Here is a 13,821-nt window from a genome sequence, read left to right on the forward strand (position 1 = left end):
TTAGATTATTAAAAAAGAATAGGAATAGAGACTATGGAGTCCAGAGACTATTAGGCAAAATAAATAAGCCTTTTATACAAATACATTAAGCTATTTTTTGTGAAGTACTGACAATCAACCACATTGAATTACGTGTTAACAATTAATTTAACTTCCATTTATTATAAAAACTATAGATATAAAATGTTAAAATTAAAATTCCTTTAGTCCAGGAGAAATAGCAGTTAAAAATGGTCAAATAAATAAATGTTTTCTTACAGCAAACTAATGGCACAATTTAGTCAAATACATCATAACTAAATTATAAAAAATATTCCAAACCAAAATCGTCTATTAGGGGGTATAGGAGGGGTGAAAATGGTTTTGCAATTTGTGACTAAACAATGCATCCTACTGAAAAAAGTCAAATGAAAAAGTTGTTGGAAATAAAAAAATCTACAACTTATGTAGTTATCGTTTTTGCCATAACCTCAAAGATTTCAAAAAAAAAAAAAAACAGTTTTTTTTGGTTTTTAATTTTTTTTATTTTACAAAAATGGTTCGATTGAGCTGAAAGTTTGATCAAATATACTTTGTGCTATTCTAAAAATACTATATTTTTTTCATTAAGAAATATTCAGCCGTTATAATAAAATTTCACTTTAAAAAAATTTTGATAATTTTCAATCACTATTTTGAAACATTTTTTTTAATCATAAAAGGTTCTCTGACGGCTCATATTTTTCGTTTTTTGTCTATTTTGAAGAAATTAAATAAAAAATATGTAGTTTGATTGAAAAAACTGCAGAAAAATTGAAAATAAACAAAATATTGACATTTTTCATTATACATTGTATTATTTACGTGGAAAAATTGTTATTATTTATGTAAATTATAACTTTTTTTTAATGTTGAAGAATTTTTGAATGTTTTGAAAAGTTTAGAAACATTGTTGAATGTGAAAGTTTGATTACAGGTATATATAGTACAGGTATATAAGTGTCCTTGAAGCAAAAGGGCGGGGTCAATCCTATTCTTCTATTATACAGGTCTCAGTATGTTTCTAAGCATTCAATAAGCAGCTGCTTTGTCGTCAGTCAAGTTATATTGGAGTAGTGTTGTTAAACAAGCCTTGTGATCAGTGTTTTACAGAATTTTTGTTAATTTAAAGAATAAAACGTAAGTTTATTAATTTAACTTTAATTAATTAATTTAAGTTTAAAATTTAAAGCTTATTACCAGCTCCAAACATGGCTAGGTAATGAACTCACTGCAACGGATTGGGGTTGGAAAATATCCGACGATATTATGAAGCCATGTATGACCACCGAAAAATTAATACCGGATAATCTTTTAAAAGCAATTTGTTGCAGCTGTGAGAAAGGCTGCCTTTCTGCCAAGTGTAGTTGTAGGAAACATGGGCTACGATGCACAGATTTATGTTCTAATTGTAACAAGTTGGGCAACTGTATTAATTTAGAAGTTCAGCCAGTTATAATCGACGATTGCGACTCAGAAGAAGTAGAAGAACGTCACACTGCTCATGAAGATAATGAAGATGAAGAAACTGTCGGTTCACCTGAAATTGAATCTGATGAAGAAGAATCATCAAACTCCGCCAAAAGAGCAAGGTTTGAAATCATTTAAACATGATTTTCAACATTTAATTGAAAATGTAATTATAAGATGGAAAACAATTTTTTGGATGTTATATTTTTAAGTTTACTGAAAAAAAATAAAATGTACATAAAATATTAAAAAAAAAACTTTTGGAAAGAAATAATGGTTTCTTGATTCAATTTCAACAAGAATTGTAAGAAATATTGTAAAGAAATAAAAAAATATATAATGAAAAATACAAATTAAAAAAAAAATTTACTAGGACTCAAATTCTGTTTTTTGAATATTTTTTTTATTTATTTAAAAATTTCCACGTAATTGTTAAATATGCATGATTCATTATTATTTTGCTTAATGCTTACAAATAGCACTCGTATGAAAAAAAAGTTTTAATTTAAATAAATAATAACAATTTTTCCACATAAATAATACAATGTATAATGAAAAATGTCAATATTTTGTTTATTTTCAATTTTTCTGCAGTTTTTCAATTAAACTACATATTTTTTATTTCATTTCTTCAAAATAGACAAAAAACGAAAAAAATGAGCTGTCAGAGAACCTTTTTTGATAAAAAAAAATGTTTCAAAATGGTGATTGAAAAGTATCAAAATTTTTTTCAAGTGAAATTTTATTATAACGGCTGAATATTTCTTAATGAAAAAATACAGTATTTTTAGAATAGCACAAAGTATATTTGATCAAACTTTTAGCTCAATCGAACCATTTTTGTAAAATAAAAAAATTAAAAACAAAAAAAAAACAGTTTTTTGGATTTATTTTTGGAAATTTTTGAGGTTATGGCAAAAACGATTACTACATAAGTTGTAGATTTTTTTATTTCCAACAACTTTTTCCTTTGACTTTTTTCAATAGGATGCATTGTTTAGTCACAAATTGCAAAAAACCATTTTCACCCCTCATATACCCACTAATAGACGATTTTGGTTCGGAATATTTTTTTTATTTAGTTATGATGTATTTGACTAAATTGTGCCATTAGTTTACTGTTAGAAAACATTTATTTTTTCAATCAGGTAACACGACTGGACTATTGTCAGCTAGAAGCTAATTTTTATATTTTGGCTGCGGTAAATTAACCTATAATAAAAACGTACAGTAGCAATCAACCAATGTTACCATTTAACTTATTGGCCACTAATTGAATGTTTAGCTTATTTAAGGATATTTAACTTAATCACTGTTGCTATTTTTATCTGAAAAGACACACAACTCATTTGGACATCAGGATGTTCACACACACTGCACCAGACATGGAACTGACTTCAACCTGCCGGTCCATCGCTTGAAGCTCTTTGAATCAAAACCTTCTTACGCAGGTGCAAAATTCTACAATGCCTTACCCGCATCCTTGAAGGTCTTGGAGCTGAAATTTTTAGGAGGAAATTAAAATCTTGGCTGGCAGATAGACCCTTCTACAGTGTCAATGAATTTTTAACCTGGAGAGAGTGACCATGGCAATTGGCAAGCAAATAGACTCTTTTCTATTTATAATGTAGCCTACATGACGCCTGTTTCTATCTTGATGATAGTAAATAAAGATTTCTGTTTCTGTTTCTGTTTGTGAATCCTATATTTTTCATAAATCTTTATTTGACAAAATATATATTTGTAGAATGTGTGACAAGAATCTACTTGGAAACTATATTTGAAACAAAATGCTTTTAATTGACTACTGTTCATATTTTTGCAACAACTAATTTTTGAAATGATTTAGTCATATTATTATAGTCATTAAATAACAATCTTTAATAGTACAAATAGTTTAAAAATGTGATTCAACCTTCTTAGCCTATTATTTTTTATCATAATCATGCCTTTTTATTATTCAAAATAATGGTATATAATCAGTAAATAATGTAACATTTTGATGACCACAAAAATGTAATAGTGAATTCTTTGTTTACAGTTTGTTATTGACAATGGAAAGTTTGAAAGGATAACAGGGTATTGGAAATTTTCTATCGTTACATGTTAATAAAGGTATAACACCTCATGTTATACATTTTGCAACATGATAGTGAAATTTATTACATAAAAATATAATTGCCAATTTTTGCACTGACCAAAAAACAGAGCACAAATGAACCAGGTTTGCCAAGTTGCAAAATAACAGCTAATTACATGTCTGGATGCATCACTTTGAATTTCAAAAGAAAAGCAAACACTTGACTATTATAAACTATTTTCTTTAGGGTTTCCAGTGATTTTGTATGACTCGGTCCATTGCTGTATTTGAGATTATTTTAGCTTAGATTTTTTAGATTCTTCCCTGAATGGAGCTGTTAATTCTGAACGATATTTTTGAGGTAGTTCACCAGTTCTAGTAACTATTATCAATTCAGTCCTGTTATAAGGATTTAATAATATCTTGATGGAAAGGATTTTATCTGGACATCCTAATTTTGTTAAACATTTTGGCAAACATATTTACTTCACTAACACAACATTGCAAGTTTAATGAAACTTTATATTATATTTTAAGCTCATGCAAATTCCTTCTCCAGGATACTGCCAATTCTTCTTTGTATTTTCAACTATGCAATTATCAAAATATTGATACACTTCAGATACATTCCCAAAATATTGATGTACTTCCAATATATCCCAATTGGAATATTTCTAACATACAAGTAAGTCCAAGTAGAGTTATGAGGAAGTAATTAATTAGTACCTTACACTATTGAAGTAAGCCAGTTTCACAGTGGACCTTTATAGAACCCATCTAGATGAAGAACTAAAACATTGTGTACTCCGTAGTAAAGAACCTAGTTCTTCTAATGTGGAATAATATATATTATCTTATTATGTACTGATTTAATTCTCTAAGATATATGCAGAGTTGAAGGGATCCGTTTGGTTTCTCCACAACACAATGTTATTCACCCATTCACTCATTCAGCAGGTTCATTGACAGGAACTAAAATTTCTTTTTTTTATGGATCATCAACAGTTTCCTTAAATTTATTTATAATTTTTAGTATATGTTTTTGCACAATACATTTTTGGTTTGACATTTTTACTAAGTTTCGTTTTACATGAATCTGGAAAACACCCTATTCCATCAAACTTCACCATTTGTCACTTCCTTAGACAATGTTTTAGAAAATCATTTATCTTCAAACTGAATAAAGTTCAAACTTTGCAAAATGTTTAGTCTAATTTAAACCTAGTTTTAAGTTTCAAAATCATTCAGGTTTCAAAATGGCGAGCATAGCAATTTTTAAACTGTAATAACTCAAAGACGGGAAATTTATGAAATATTTACATGAATAGTGACATATGGGTTACTTTCATATGGACATTTTGATATCAAGTTTATTCCACTACAGGAATTAATAACGGAATAATTATGGTTTTACTAAGCATCATCCCCGATTTAAAATACACTAATCAAGTTATTAATGCTGTTTAACTTCTGATTAACGATCAGCTGATTTTTGTAACTAACAGCTGAAATTACTTACTGATTGTAATTTTTGAACAATGGTTATTACATTTTCATGGACATTGCAGATATTGTTGAGTTGATCTTAAAGTATTGTAACCAAATACCAGTTAATAAGCATACAATAGTTAGTTTACATGGTTGTATTATTATTGTTTTGTTATTTATTTATTATAGAAAATCAGTCAACTTAACCGATCATTACTTCAATTTTCAGTTGTTTATTACAATTAATAGTTCAGCTGTTACTATCTTATTGGATTTAGTAAAGTCTTATTAACATTTAGTAAGAAAAATATACAGTGATAACATTATGTAAATTCTATGTTACAACTTATTTTTAGTTAAAACACATAATCAAACAAAACAACATTTAAAGATTAACTCACCAAAACATCTGTTGCATCCAAACAAATCTTATAACAAGTGTACAAGTTGTCAACACGAGCAGGTAATTTAAGCTGTTGGTTACTATTCAAAAATCAAATCATCTTTATTTACATAAACTTCCAGTTTAGTAATGATGTCAGTAATTACAAGCTAAAATCTAGGTTTTGGTTTGGTTGTCTTGGGTCTTTTTATGCATAGAATTCTTTTAGTGAGTTGAATGGATTGGCCAGTTTTTAAGGCTATCTCAAAAAATGGTTTTGGTCCTTCCTTTTCAACTTTTCCGGTAGAGCATTCCACAGCTTGGCATCACTGTAGCTGTGACTTCTCTCGGTAGTTATGCGCTTGTGCACTGGTAGGCAGTAGTTGTTGGTATGTCTTGTTTTATTTATGGATATATATAAATAGCACCTTCCTGTCTCAGGTGTTTTGATGTGTATATGCAACACAATCTCTAGGGTGTATATGTTTACTACTGTTAATATTTGTACTTTAATTTAGGTTATTGTTATGCAATAGTTTAGTCATTTACCTGAAGAAGAGATCAAATTGCAGATCTCAAAACATAGTGTTACTGATTGTATTGTATCACTGAACCATAGCAAAGTTCTGGAAAAATCGCGATTCCTTCACTTCTTTTGTGGTCTTATTCCTGTAGCATGGTATAGGTTTTAAGCAGGAATTAATTTTTGTTTCAGGAGAGGCAGTAGTGTCATTTACAAAATGTTAGACTGTTCTCTTTCCATATCTTTATTTAATTATTCGGCAGGCTTGATTTATAGCTTGTGTTAAAATTAAACTAGTAGGGTTTATCAGCGTCATTGATGTTGTACATGACTTCCCATCCTTGCTGTCGAAGTGAAATAATTCGCTTAGGATAGGTTCCTGTTGCTCATGTTTGATCTTTTTGCAGTAATTTGTAAAGAGGGTTGCTTTGATTCATTTAATATTTTACAAAGCTGTCCTGTGTGATCAGAGATACAGGTATTTATGATTGCAATGTAAATCTTTTCCTGTTGAAGGTATACAGGAAGGGCATTCAGTGTCTGTTGAAGTCTTGAAGGTGTGGGTTATTCTGGTTGGGTGCAGGTAAATTCTCAACATATTGTAGCATGCCATAGTTTCTATCAGCTGAGTGTAGCCATTTTCGTTGTTGATGCAGTCTATATTTACAGCAATGAGGATAGTAGGAAGTTTCTCTGCTTTAATTTCTTGAAGGACTTCTGCAATGGTCTCTAGGCCTGCCTCCACATCATTTCCTGTTCTGTAAATCCCTGCAATGAGGAGGGGTGACTTCCCCAGCTTAATTTTCACTATTACTTGTCAACAACTTCAACTAAAGCTTTGCCATTAAGAATAAATGGTTACATCTCCTTTACTGTGCAATTCCCTGTAATATGCTGTGACTAGACAGTGTAAGACAATGTCTTGCTTCAATAAGTTCACCCGTCGAGCCTCTAAATTTTATTGGATACTCTGTTTTGATGGAATAAAGCCAGGAGTTTTTTGGTCAGTCAGGTTTGTTAAAATTTAGAATACCTTGTCGATACAGGAATTTAGATGCTGGTTGTTTTTCTCTCCATGATCACTAAAAAACCTTTGTTTATGGTTCTTAGGGAAAAACTTTTCAAGTTGTGTGTGTGTGGTAGTTATAACGGGTTGCATTTTTGTGGTTGACCTGGCTGGGCCTTGTGGGTAATAGTTATTTTACATCTGTAAGAATCAATGTGATTGGTGAAAATCTTTTAGACCTTCATTAAGTGAAGGGTGGTTTTCTTAAGGTAGGGTTGTTTTAGTTGCTTTTGAATTTTCTACTTTCCTTTCAGTGTTGACGGCATGCTTATGTATGTGTGTGTGTGTTATAATCCTTTTCCACTACAAAACTGTGTATATTTTGTTCATTTACAGTATCTACATCTCACAGTACCCCATACATGTAGTTGTGAAACAAAAAATTAAAATACCTATTTTAAAATGTATGTACAAATAAAAAACCATACTGAAGTACACACATTCATTATTTTAAATTTTCTCTGATTTAAAAAAGAAATTTATATGTAACAAATTACTTTAAAAATAATTAAAATATGCTGTGCAGACAAAAACTGATTCGCAGTGATGCAAGATTTATAAAATTACATATCTTACTTTATTTATATGAGATTCAATGACTTCCATTTTCATAATCACAGACTAATGTTTAGTTTGTCACTTCAGTTCCTAACAAATTTTTAGTTTTTGCCCCTGTATATGCTTTCTTATCTGACTCTAGCTGAAAACTTTGAAACTCTTAAAATGTATCTGAAATATTTTCCTCTAGATTCAATAGTTAGGCTTGTTAAATTCCCTAGTATCCTTTGTTTTTCTGACGATGGAAGGATTAAGGAAATAGGGTTTTCCAGACATTTTCCATTCTTCAGTAGTAACACTGTTTCGAGATCTGCAACCTGTCTCTTCTTCAGGTAAATGATTCAAACTAATGCATTTTTTAACAAAGCTCCCACTAGATGTTTATTTAAACTTCTGAAAGTACTAAACTGACTACTTTATAAACATGTGTTGAGGTGCCAAACGTTTCCTATTACATAAAGAAATGAGTGATGTACACACTCGTTTTAGATGTAGTCAACTACTAAGTTCTGCCAGTCAGCGATAGACATTTAACAATCCTTCAAAGAAGACATTGTGTGACTTTGATCATCATCTTGCTGTCAACGCCTTCCAGTTGGTTTTATTTTGTCCCCAATTTTGTTGGAAATCAGCCAATTTAATAATATATAAATTCAACACACAAATGAGCATACTAGGAATAAGAACTCAATGACAAATATGAACTGTTTATTGGATCTAATTACAATTTCACAATTATATTGATGACTACTTGCAATAATGTATATCTAACTACAAATGTGTTTCATACACTTTTGGATAAGAATAAGGAAAACACAAATTATTAAATAAGATGGAATTGTACTTTCTCGAAAATTGAGAGAAACTGGCAAGAAGCACCAACTTAGTATTTTAGATTGGAATAGGAATGGGCAAATGAAGGTACAAATAACTAATTAAACAACTTGATTGGATTTTAAATAATCTTAATTGTTTAATGGGCACAGTAGTTTTTTTTTTAATTCTTAATTTCTGATGTAATTTGAAGAAAAAAAAAAAAAAAAAACAAGATAATCGTATATACTTGAAAGAAAATTTATTGGCAGATCCAAGATGGTAGAGGGGTAGAGTACAAAACTAAATATTTTAGCCCACATTTCATTTCCCACCAAACAAAAATACATGAGTCTAGTAAAGTAATAGTCAATAAAATTATAACTTATGACTTATTGATGGTAAGTTAGCAAAGAAAAAGTTGACAAGTATTTACAATTTAACAAAATCTTAACTAAATAATAAAACATATGTAGTTACAAGATTAAAATGTAAAACAACATTTTAAATTATGTTGCAGACAGAACCAAAATTCAGCTGCAGTTCAAGTTTCAAATAGAATTTACATAACCAAACTAACAGACAAGATTTTGCTAAAGGAAGTGCATGGTGTTTAATATTAGAAATTTCAGTCAACAAATTCAGGACAAAATGTGATAACATCTGTTATAATGGACCCAAACAACCAGCCTGATCTCAACCAATCAAACTACAAATAAACCTTTCACAATGCTTAAAAAAATCACAATAGTTGCAAACAAATATAAAAATACAAAAATTTAATCGTCTTTTGTTTCTGGTGATCGTTCTCCATTCTTTTCTACTGAGCGACTTCTTGACTTGGACTTCTCTTTGCTGGGTGAGCGTGACCTCTCTCTGAAACACAAAGACTGGTTAAGTGGACTAGGTTTAATTAAAAAAAAGAAATATGCTTCCCCACAGAAAGTTTATATTTATAACATTTCAGCACAATATTTAACAAGACTATTTTGTTACGGCCAGAAAACTTAAAATGCTCCCATAAACAATGATCCAACTAACAAGTCTACTATTCTAATTATACTTTATGTACACTTTTTATCTGGTTTCTTCTACTCTTCATAACACACCTACCTCACTTGTTTTTCTACCTCATTATTCTCAACATCTATTTCCCTTCTTTTATTTGTACAAACGAAGTAGTTTTACTCCTTTCCACTTTAATTCGGAATAGATTGCATGATGCATACTACATTTTATCAACTAATTGTTTTATTTTGCATTCACATTTTACCCAAACAATTTTCTTTTTATAAACCAAAAGTTCTAGATGTTACATTGCAAATTGTATTTATGTTGTCATTACTCTTCTTGGAGAATATCTCTAACAATTTACTGTTACATTACTTTATTAGAAAAGAAGTATTCTTCCAGGAAACAATCCATACCAGATGTAATGAACTTTCTACGAATGGACCAATATTAAATTTTATTGGACCTAAAATTAAAAGCTTTAAGTCTCTTATGTTGGGCCTGTTCAAAACTACAGCTTTTTAAAATTAACATTTAAATCTAAAACTAAATTTTTTGGGCCACATGACAGGTTAAAAGTGTAATATGCCCTGTAAAAACTTGTAGCTTGCAAAATTGAAATCTAAATAATATTATTTGTTGGGCCTAAGCTAAGTAAGCCAATAACTCTGACACTAGAAATTACATATAAAATATTCCACAATTTTAAGAAGTCCACTTGAAAAAATATACCACCATCCTATAATTAAAAAGCAAAGAGAATAGCAGTTACAATAAGAAAACATCACTGTCAAGTTGCAGACTTCAATTAATTACACAAGACAATGAGAGCAGCATAAGATGTAAAGACTTGCATTACTCAAACACATTTCCGTCACACAGGTAAGTTATTCATATTGACAACACAAGTCAAGAACTTCATTATAATACAAAGTAATTCAACTATATAAATCAATATTTATATAGGCTCAAGCTAGGTAGGCGCTGAAACCCTAAGAGCCACGGAAGTGTCACAAACCTCTGTAGCTGATAGTATTTATAATTTCTAACAAAAAATGTCATATAAACATAGCTTGAAAAATATCTTGTTTAGCCACATTTTGTATTTGGTATTAAAAAATTATTATCTCTAAAACTAGTTAAACTAAAAAAACCAAATTTGGCAAAAATTTGAATAGGTAAGTAAGAGAAAAATAATTGTGTTTCTTTTATTAATATTAACAATGGCGTCTGTTACAATCTTTTAAGTCAAATAGCAAAAAACCAGTATAGTTATAAAAAAATGTAGCTTTAATTAAAGGTACGCTTGCACAAGCCAGGAGCAGCAAACATTTTGTCTTTTGATAGGCATTAGCTGTATTAATTCAGTTATAAAAAATGTATAATGTATCAACTATTTTGACATTTTAATAATAATGCCAACAGTACTTTTTTCAACGAAATCCATCAACAAATAAGTGAGTACAACCACTTTAAAGATACGCTTGCACAAGCTAGGGGGAACAAACAACTAATACCTCTCAACTTTGACATGTTTGGCACTTCCGAGTAATAATTACATAGATCTGTAAATTGTTAGTAATATTTTACCAATTTTATTCAGGTCTTTCTCAATTACATATATTACCATGTGATACAGAGGTTAGTAGGGTAATTTTTTTCAGGTATTTATGGAGCCATAAATTTACAAAATAGAATATAAGTGGAAAAATATCTACTTTGAAACGTATACATTTTTTAAGATCAAAATTTCATAAATTCTATTACATGTCATTGTTCTCTTATTACCAATGAAAAGAATGATACCAAAATCTTTATTAGAGTTAGTGAAATGAGAACAATTTATGCTTAGGCCTGTGTGTCATAATTCGTAAAAATGATCCAGTGGTACTGTGACGAACCAAACAGCTAAGCTGTGACACCCGACTGAACACCCCACACCAATAACTCTGGTGATATGTGATATGACCTGTCAAAAATGCTTGGAGGTTTACATGGTTTAAGTAAATATGCCTACATTATCATACAAAGTTTATGTAAGTAATTTCTGACCAAAATGGTCTGTTTTATTAGGCACAGTAAACAATACCGAGCAGTAAAAAAATGTTACCTACAGCAGTAAGGAAAAAAAACAACTAGATCACTAACTGTCAATGAAGCGATATCCAGAACGTTTCACATGCTACTCCTAAGTAGCAGCACAAAGCAGAAAAATTTATGGTGAACAAAGACAACATAAATGAATAGATCATACAATAAGCAGTTCTAGAAGCTGTGTTCTACAGCAGTACACAGCAGAGCGTGGCTGAAGCAGTACCGAGGCACTTGGACGAATTCCCTAACAATATGTCTCGAGATGCTTTGGAAAAGGATTAAAGAATGGTGAAATTTAAGCAATTACTGTGTTTTCTACACTATTTAATCAGAAAAGCCCTCATATTAAGAGGTCTTTTCAATAAATTCTTATTCCCCTCCTGCTATGCAAAAAAGAGCTATTTCTACTCTTATTGTTATTGTTATCTGAGTTATTGAGGTTAAGGTAGTTATCAGTGTTACTGGCCGATTGTTAGCCAAGCTTATCACTCAAGGGGCAGAAAAATTGCATTTGTCTGTTAGCCCGAAAGATATCCCGAAAACAAATCGACCTAGACTTGAAATTTTGCATGACGCTTATATGAGCAACATTAAGTTTGATGACAGTGAATGTCCATCCATGAGACTGAACTGAACGCTGACAAACACTTTTATATTGGCCTTAATGGTTGACAATGATGAAGTAACAAGAAAATTTCACAATAAATAAATTAGCAAAGAAACATAGTAATAATTATATTTTTTCATGTGACATAGTAAAATGTGTACCTAACTAACTGCAAAATATCTAAGGATTTAAGCTAGCACAATTGCTCTTTTGTCTGTTAAATAAAGTACAAATTTGTTTTCTGTATGATTGCTCGTCTGTTTGCAGGATATATCAAGAATGAAATGAGGTAATCTTAAATTTTGCATACACCTCAGCAAAGCCTGGTATGAGACACATGGTGAAGCATATTTCTACTTTTTTTATCCATTACCTCAGAATACAGGCTCTCTTAAATAGTCAAATTCAAAAGCTTCCCTCTTTTGAACACCTATTATAATCACCTAAACTTTATTAATTCATTCAGCACTGTAATAAATAATGGAACATAGCAATATTTTGCCTTAGGCCAGAAACTGCTTATTAAAATTTGCACAATATACACCTCTTCCTTCTAAATGCTTCTCAAACTTCAGTTTTAAATAATTTACCATAAATACACTGATCCTTTGGTGACCAACCAATGTTTAATAATCATTGATTATTGTATAAAAATATCAACCAATAATAAATCAGTAAAATAGCCTGATGTATACTGTTCATACAATAACACAAGACTTTTAAATAATAATTTCTTTGAACTTATCATCAATAATTTGCTATGTGAATTTTATAAATAAAATGTTCTTAAAGAATGTCTTAGAGGCTGTCACACGAGAACTTGTGGTTAGATTAAAAGAAAAATTCATAGAAACGTTACTTTTTTTGTAAAACAATTTTGAGCTTGTATTAACATAACATGGAAAATAGAAACAGATTCCCACATAAGTGTATAAATTAGTGACCCAAATGAGAAAAGTACTGCTTCAGAGACACAATATGGGACCAGCAAAGTAAACGGAATATTTTACAAATAAAATATGTTTAATATGTGTTTTATATTGATTTATATTTTTAAATAGACTCAGTTAAATTTAAAGCACAAAACAATCAACATATTCCTAATTATATGCTTGTCCCAATTATTTATTTAATTCAAATGCTATAGTGAATAGGCTACTAGTCTTTTTCACATTGAACTGTGAATTAATTTCCACTTTGCTCTCAATAAACACGAATATCTCTTATAAATGTTTACGAAATAATTATTTTATATTGATGTTACATGACTGTACCTTAGTCATTATCAAGTAGAGAATGTTGGAAGAAAAAATAATGAAGGAATAATAACATCAACAACCGATTTGTTTGGGAAAGGTGTATATGAATTACCAACTTCTTAGCAAAGAGTGAATTATAGAGAAAGATGTCTCCAGTGTATGAAACTAAATCTTCAATGAAACAAATGCTCAGAGATGTCTACCACCTTACCTGAGAGACAAACTGGAAATAACATTATTTTGATGATAGTAGTACACATAACTATCACAGTTATGCTAAATCATGACCAGCAAGTATACTATATCCAAGCCTACTGGGGAGACACTCATCAGTGTAAGAAACAAAGTAGTGGTTAGTGCACATGCTCATGCTAGAGATACATACAAGTGAAACAACACATTTGGGCTTAATTATTGGGAACAAAGGGACAAGGAAAGGTAAGGAAACGAGA

The 13,821-nt window shown here is 30.1% G+C and overlaps 1 protein-coding gene across 5 annotated transcripts in view; it reads right to left on the bottom strand.

Annotated features, from left to right (window-relative positions):
• Positions 1-8,276: 8,276 nt before the first annotated feature.
• LOC124360089 (serine-arginine protein 55) overlaps positions 8,277-13,821 on the bottom strand; it is a 53,820-nt gene continuing 48,275 nt past the window's right edge. For all 5 annotated transcript variants that reach the window (XM_046813388.1, XM_046813383.1, XM_046813384.1 and 2 more), the window contains one exon: positions 8,277-9,274. In XM_046813388.1, the coding sequence (XP_046669344.1) occupies positions 9,178-9,274 (97 nt within the window). In that variant the 3' untranslated portion in view covers positions 8,277-9,177. The remainder of the gene's footprint in view (positions 9,275-13,821) is intronic.

The sequence above is a fragment of the Homalodisca vitripennis genome, chromosome 4 (genome assembly GCF_021130785.1).
Source record: "Homalodisca vitripennis isolate AUS2020 chromosome 4, UT_GWSS_2.1, whole genome shotgun sequence".
In the NCBI taxonomy this organism is placed as follows: Eukaryota; Metazoa; Arthropoda; class Insecta; order Hemiptera; family Cicadellidae; genus Homalodisca; species Homalodisca vitripennis.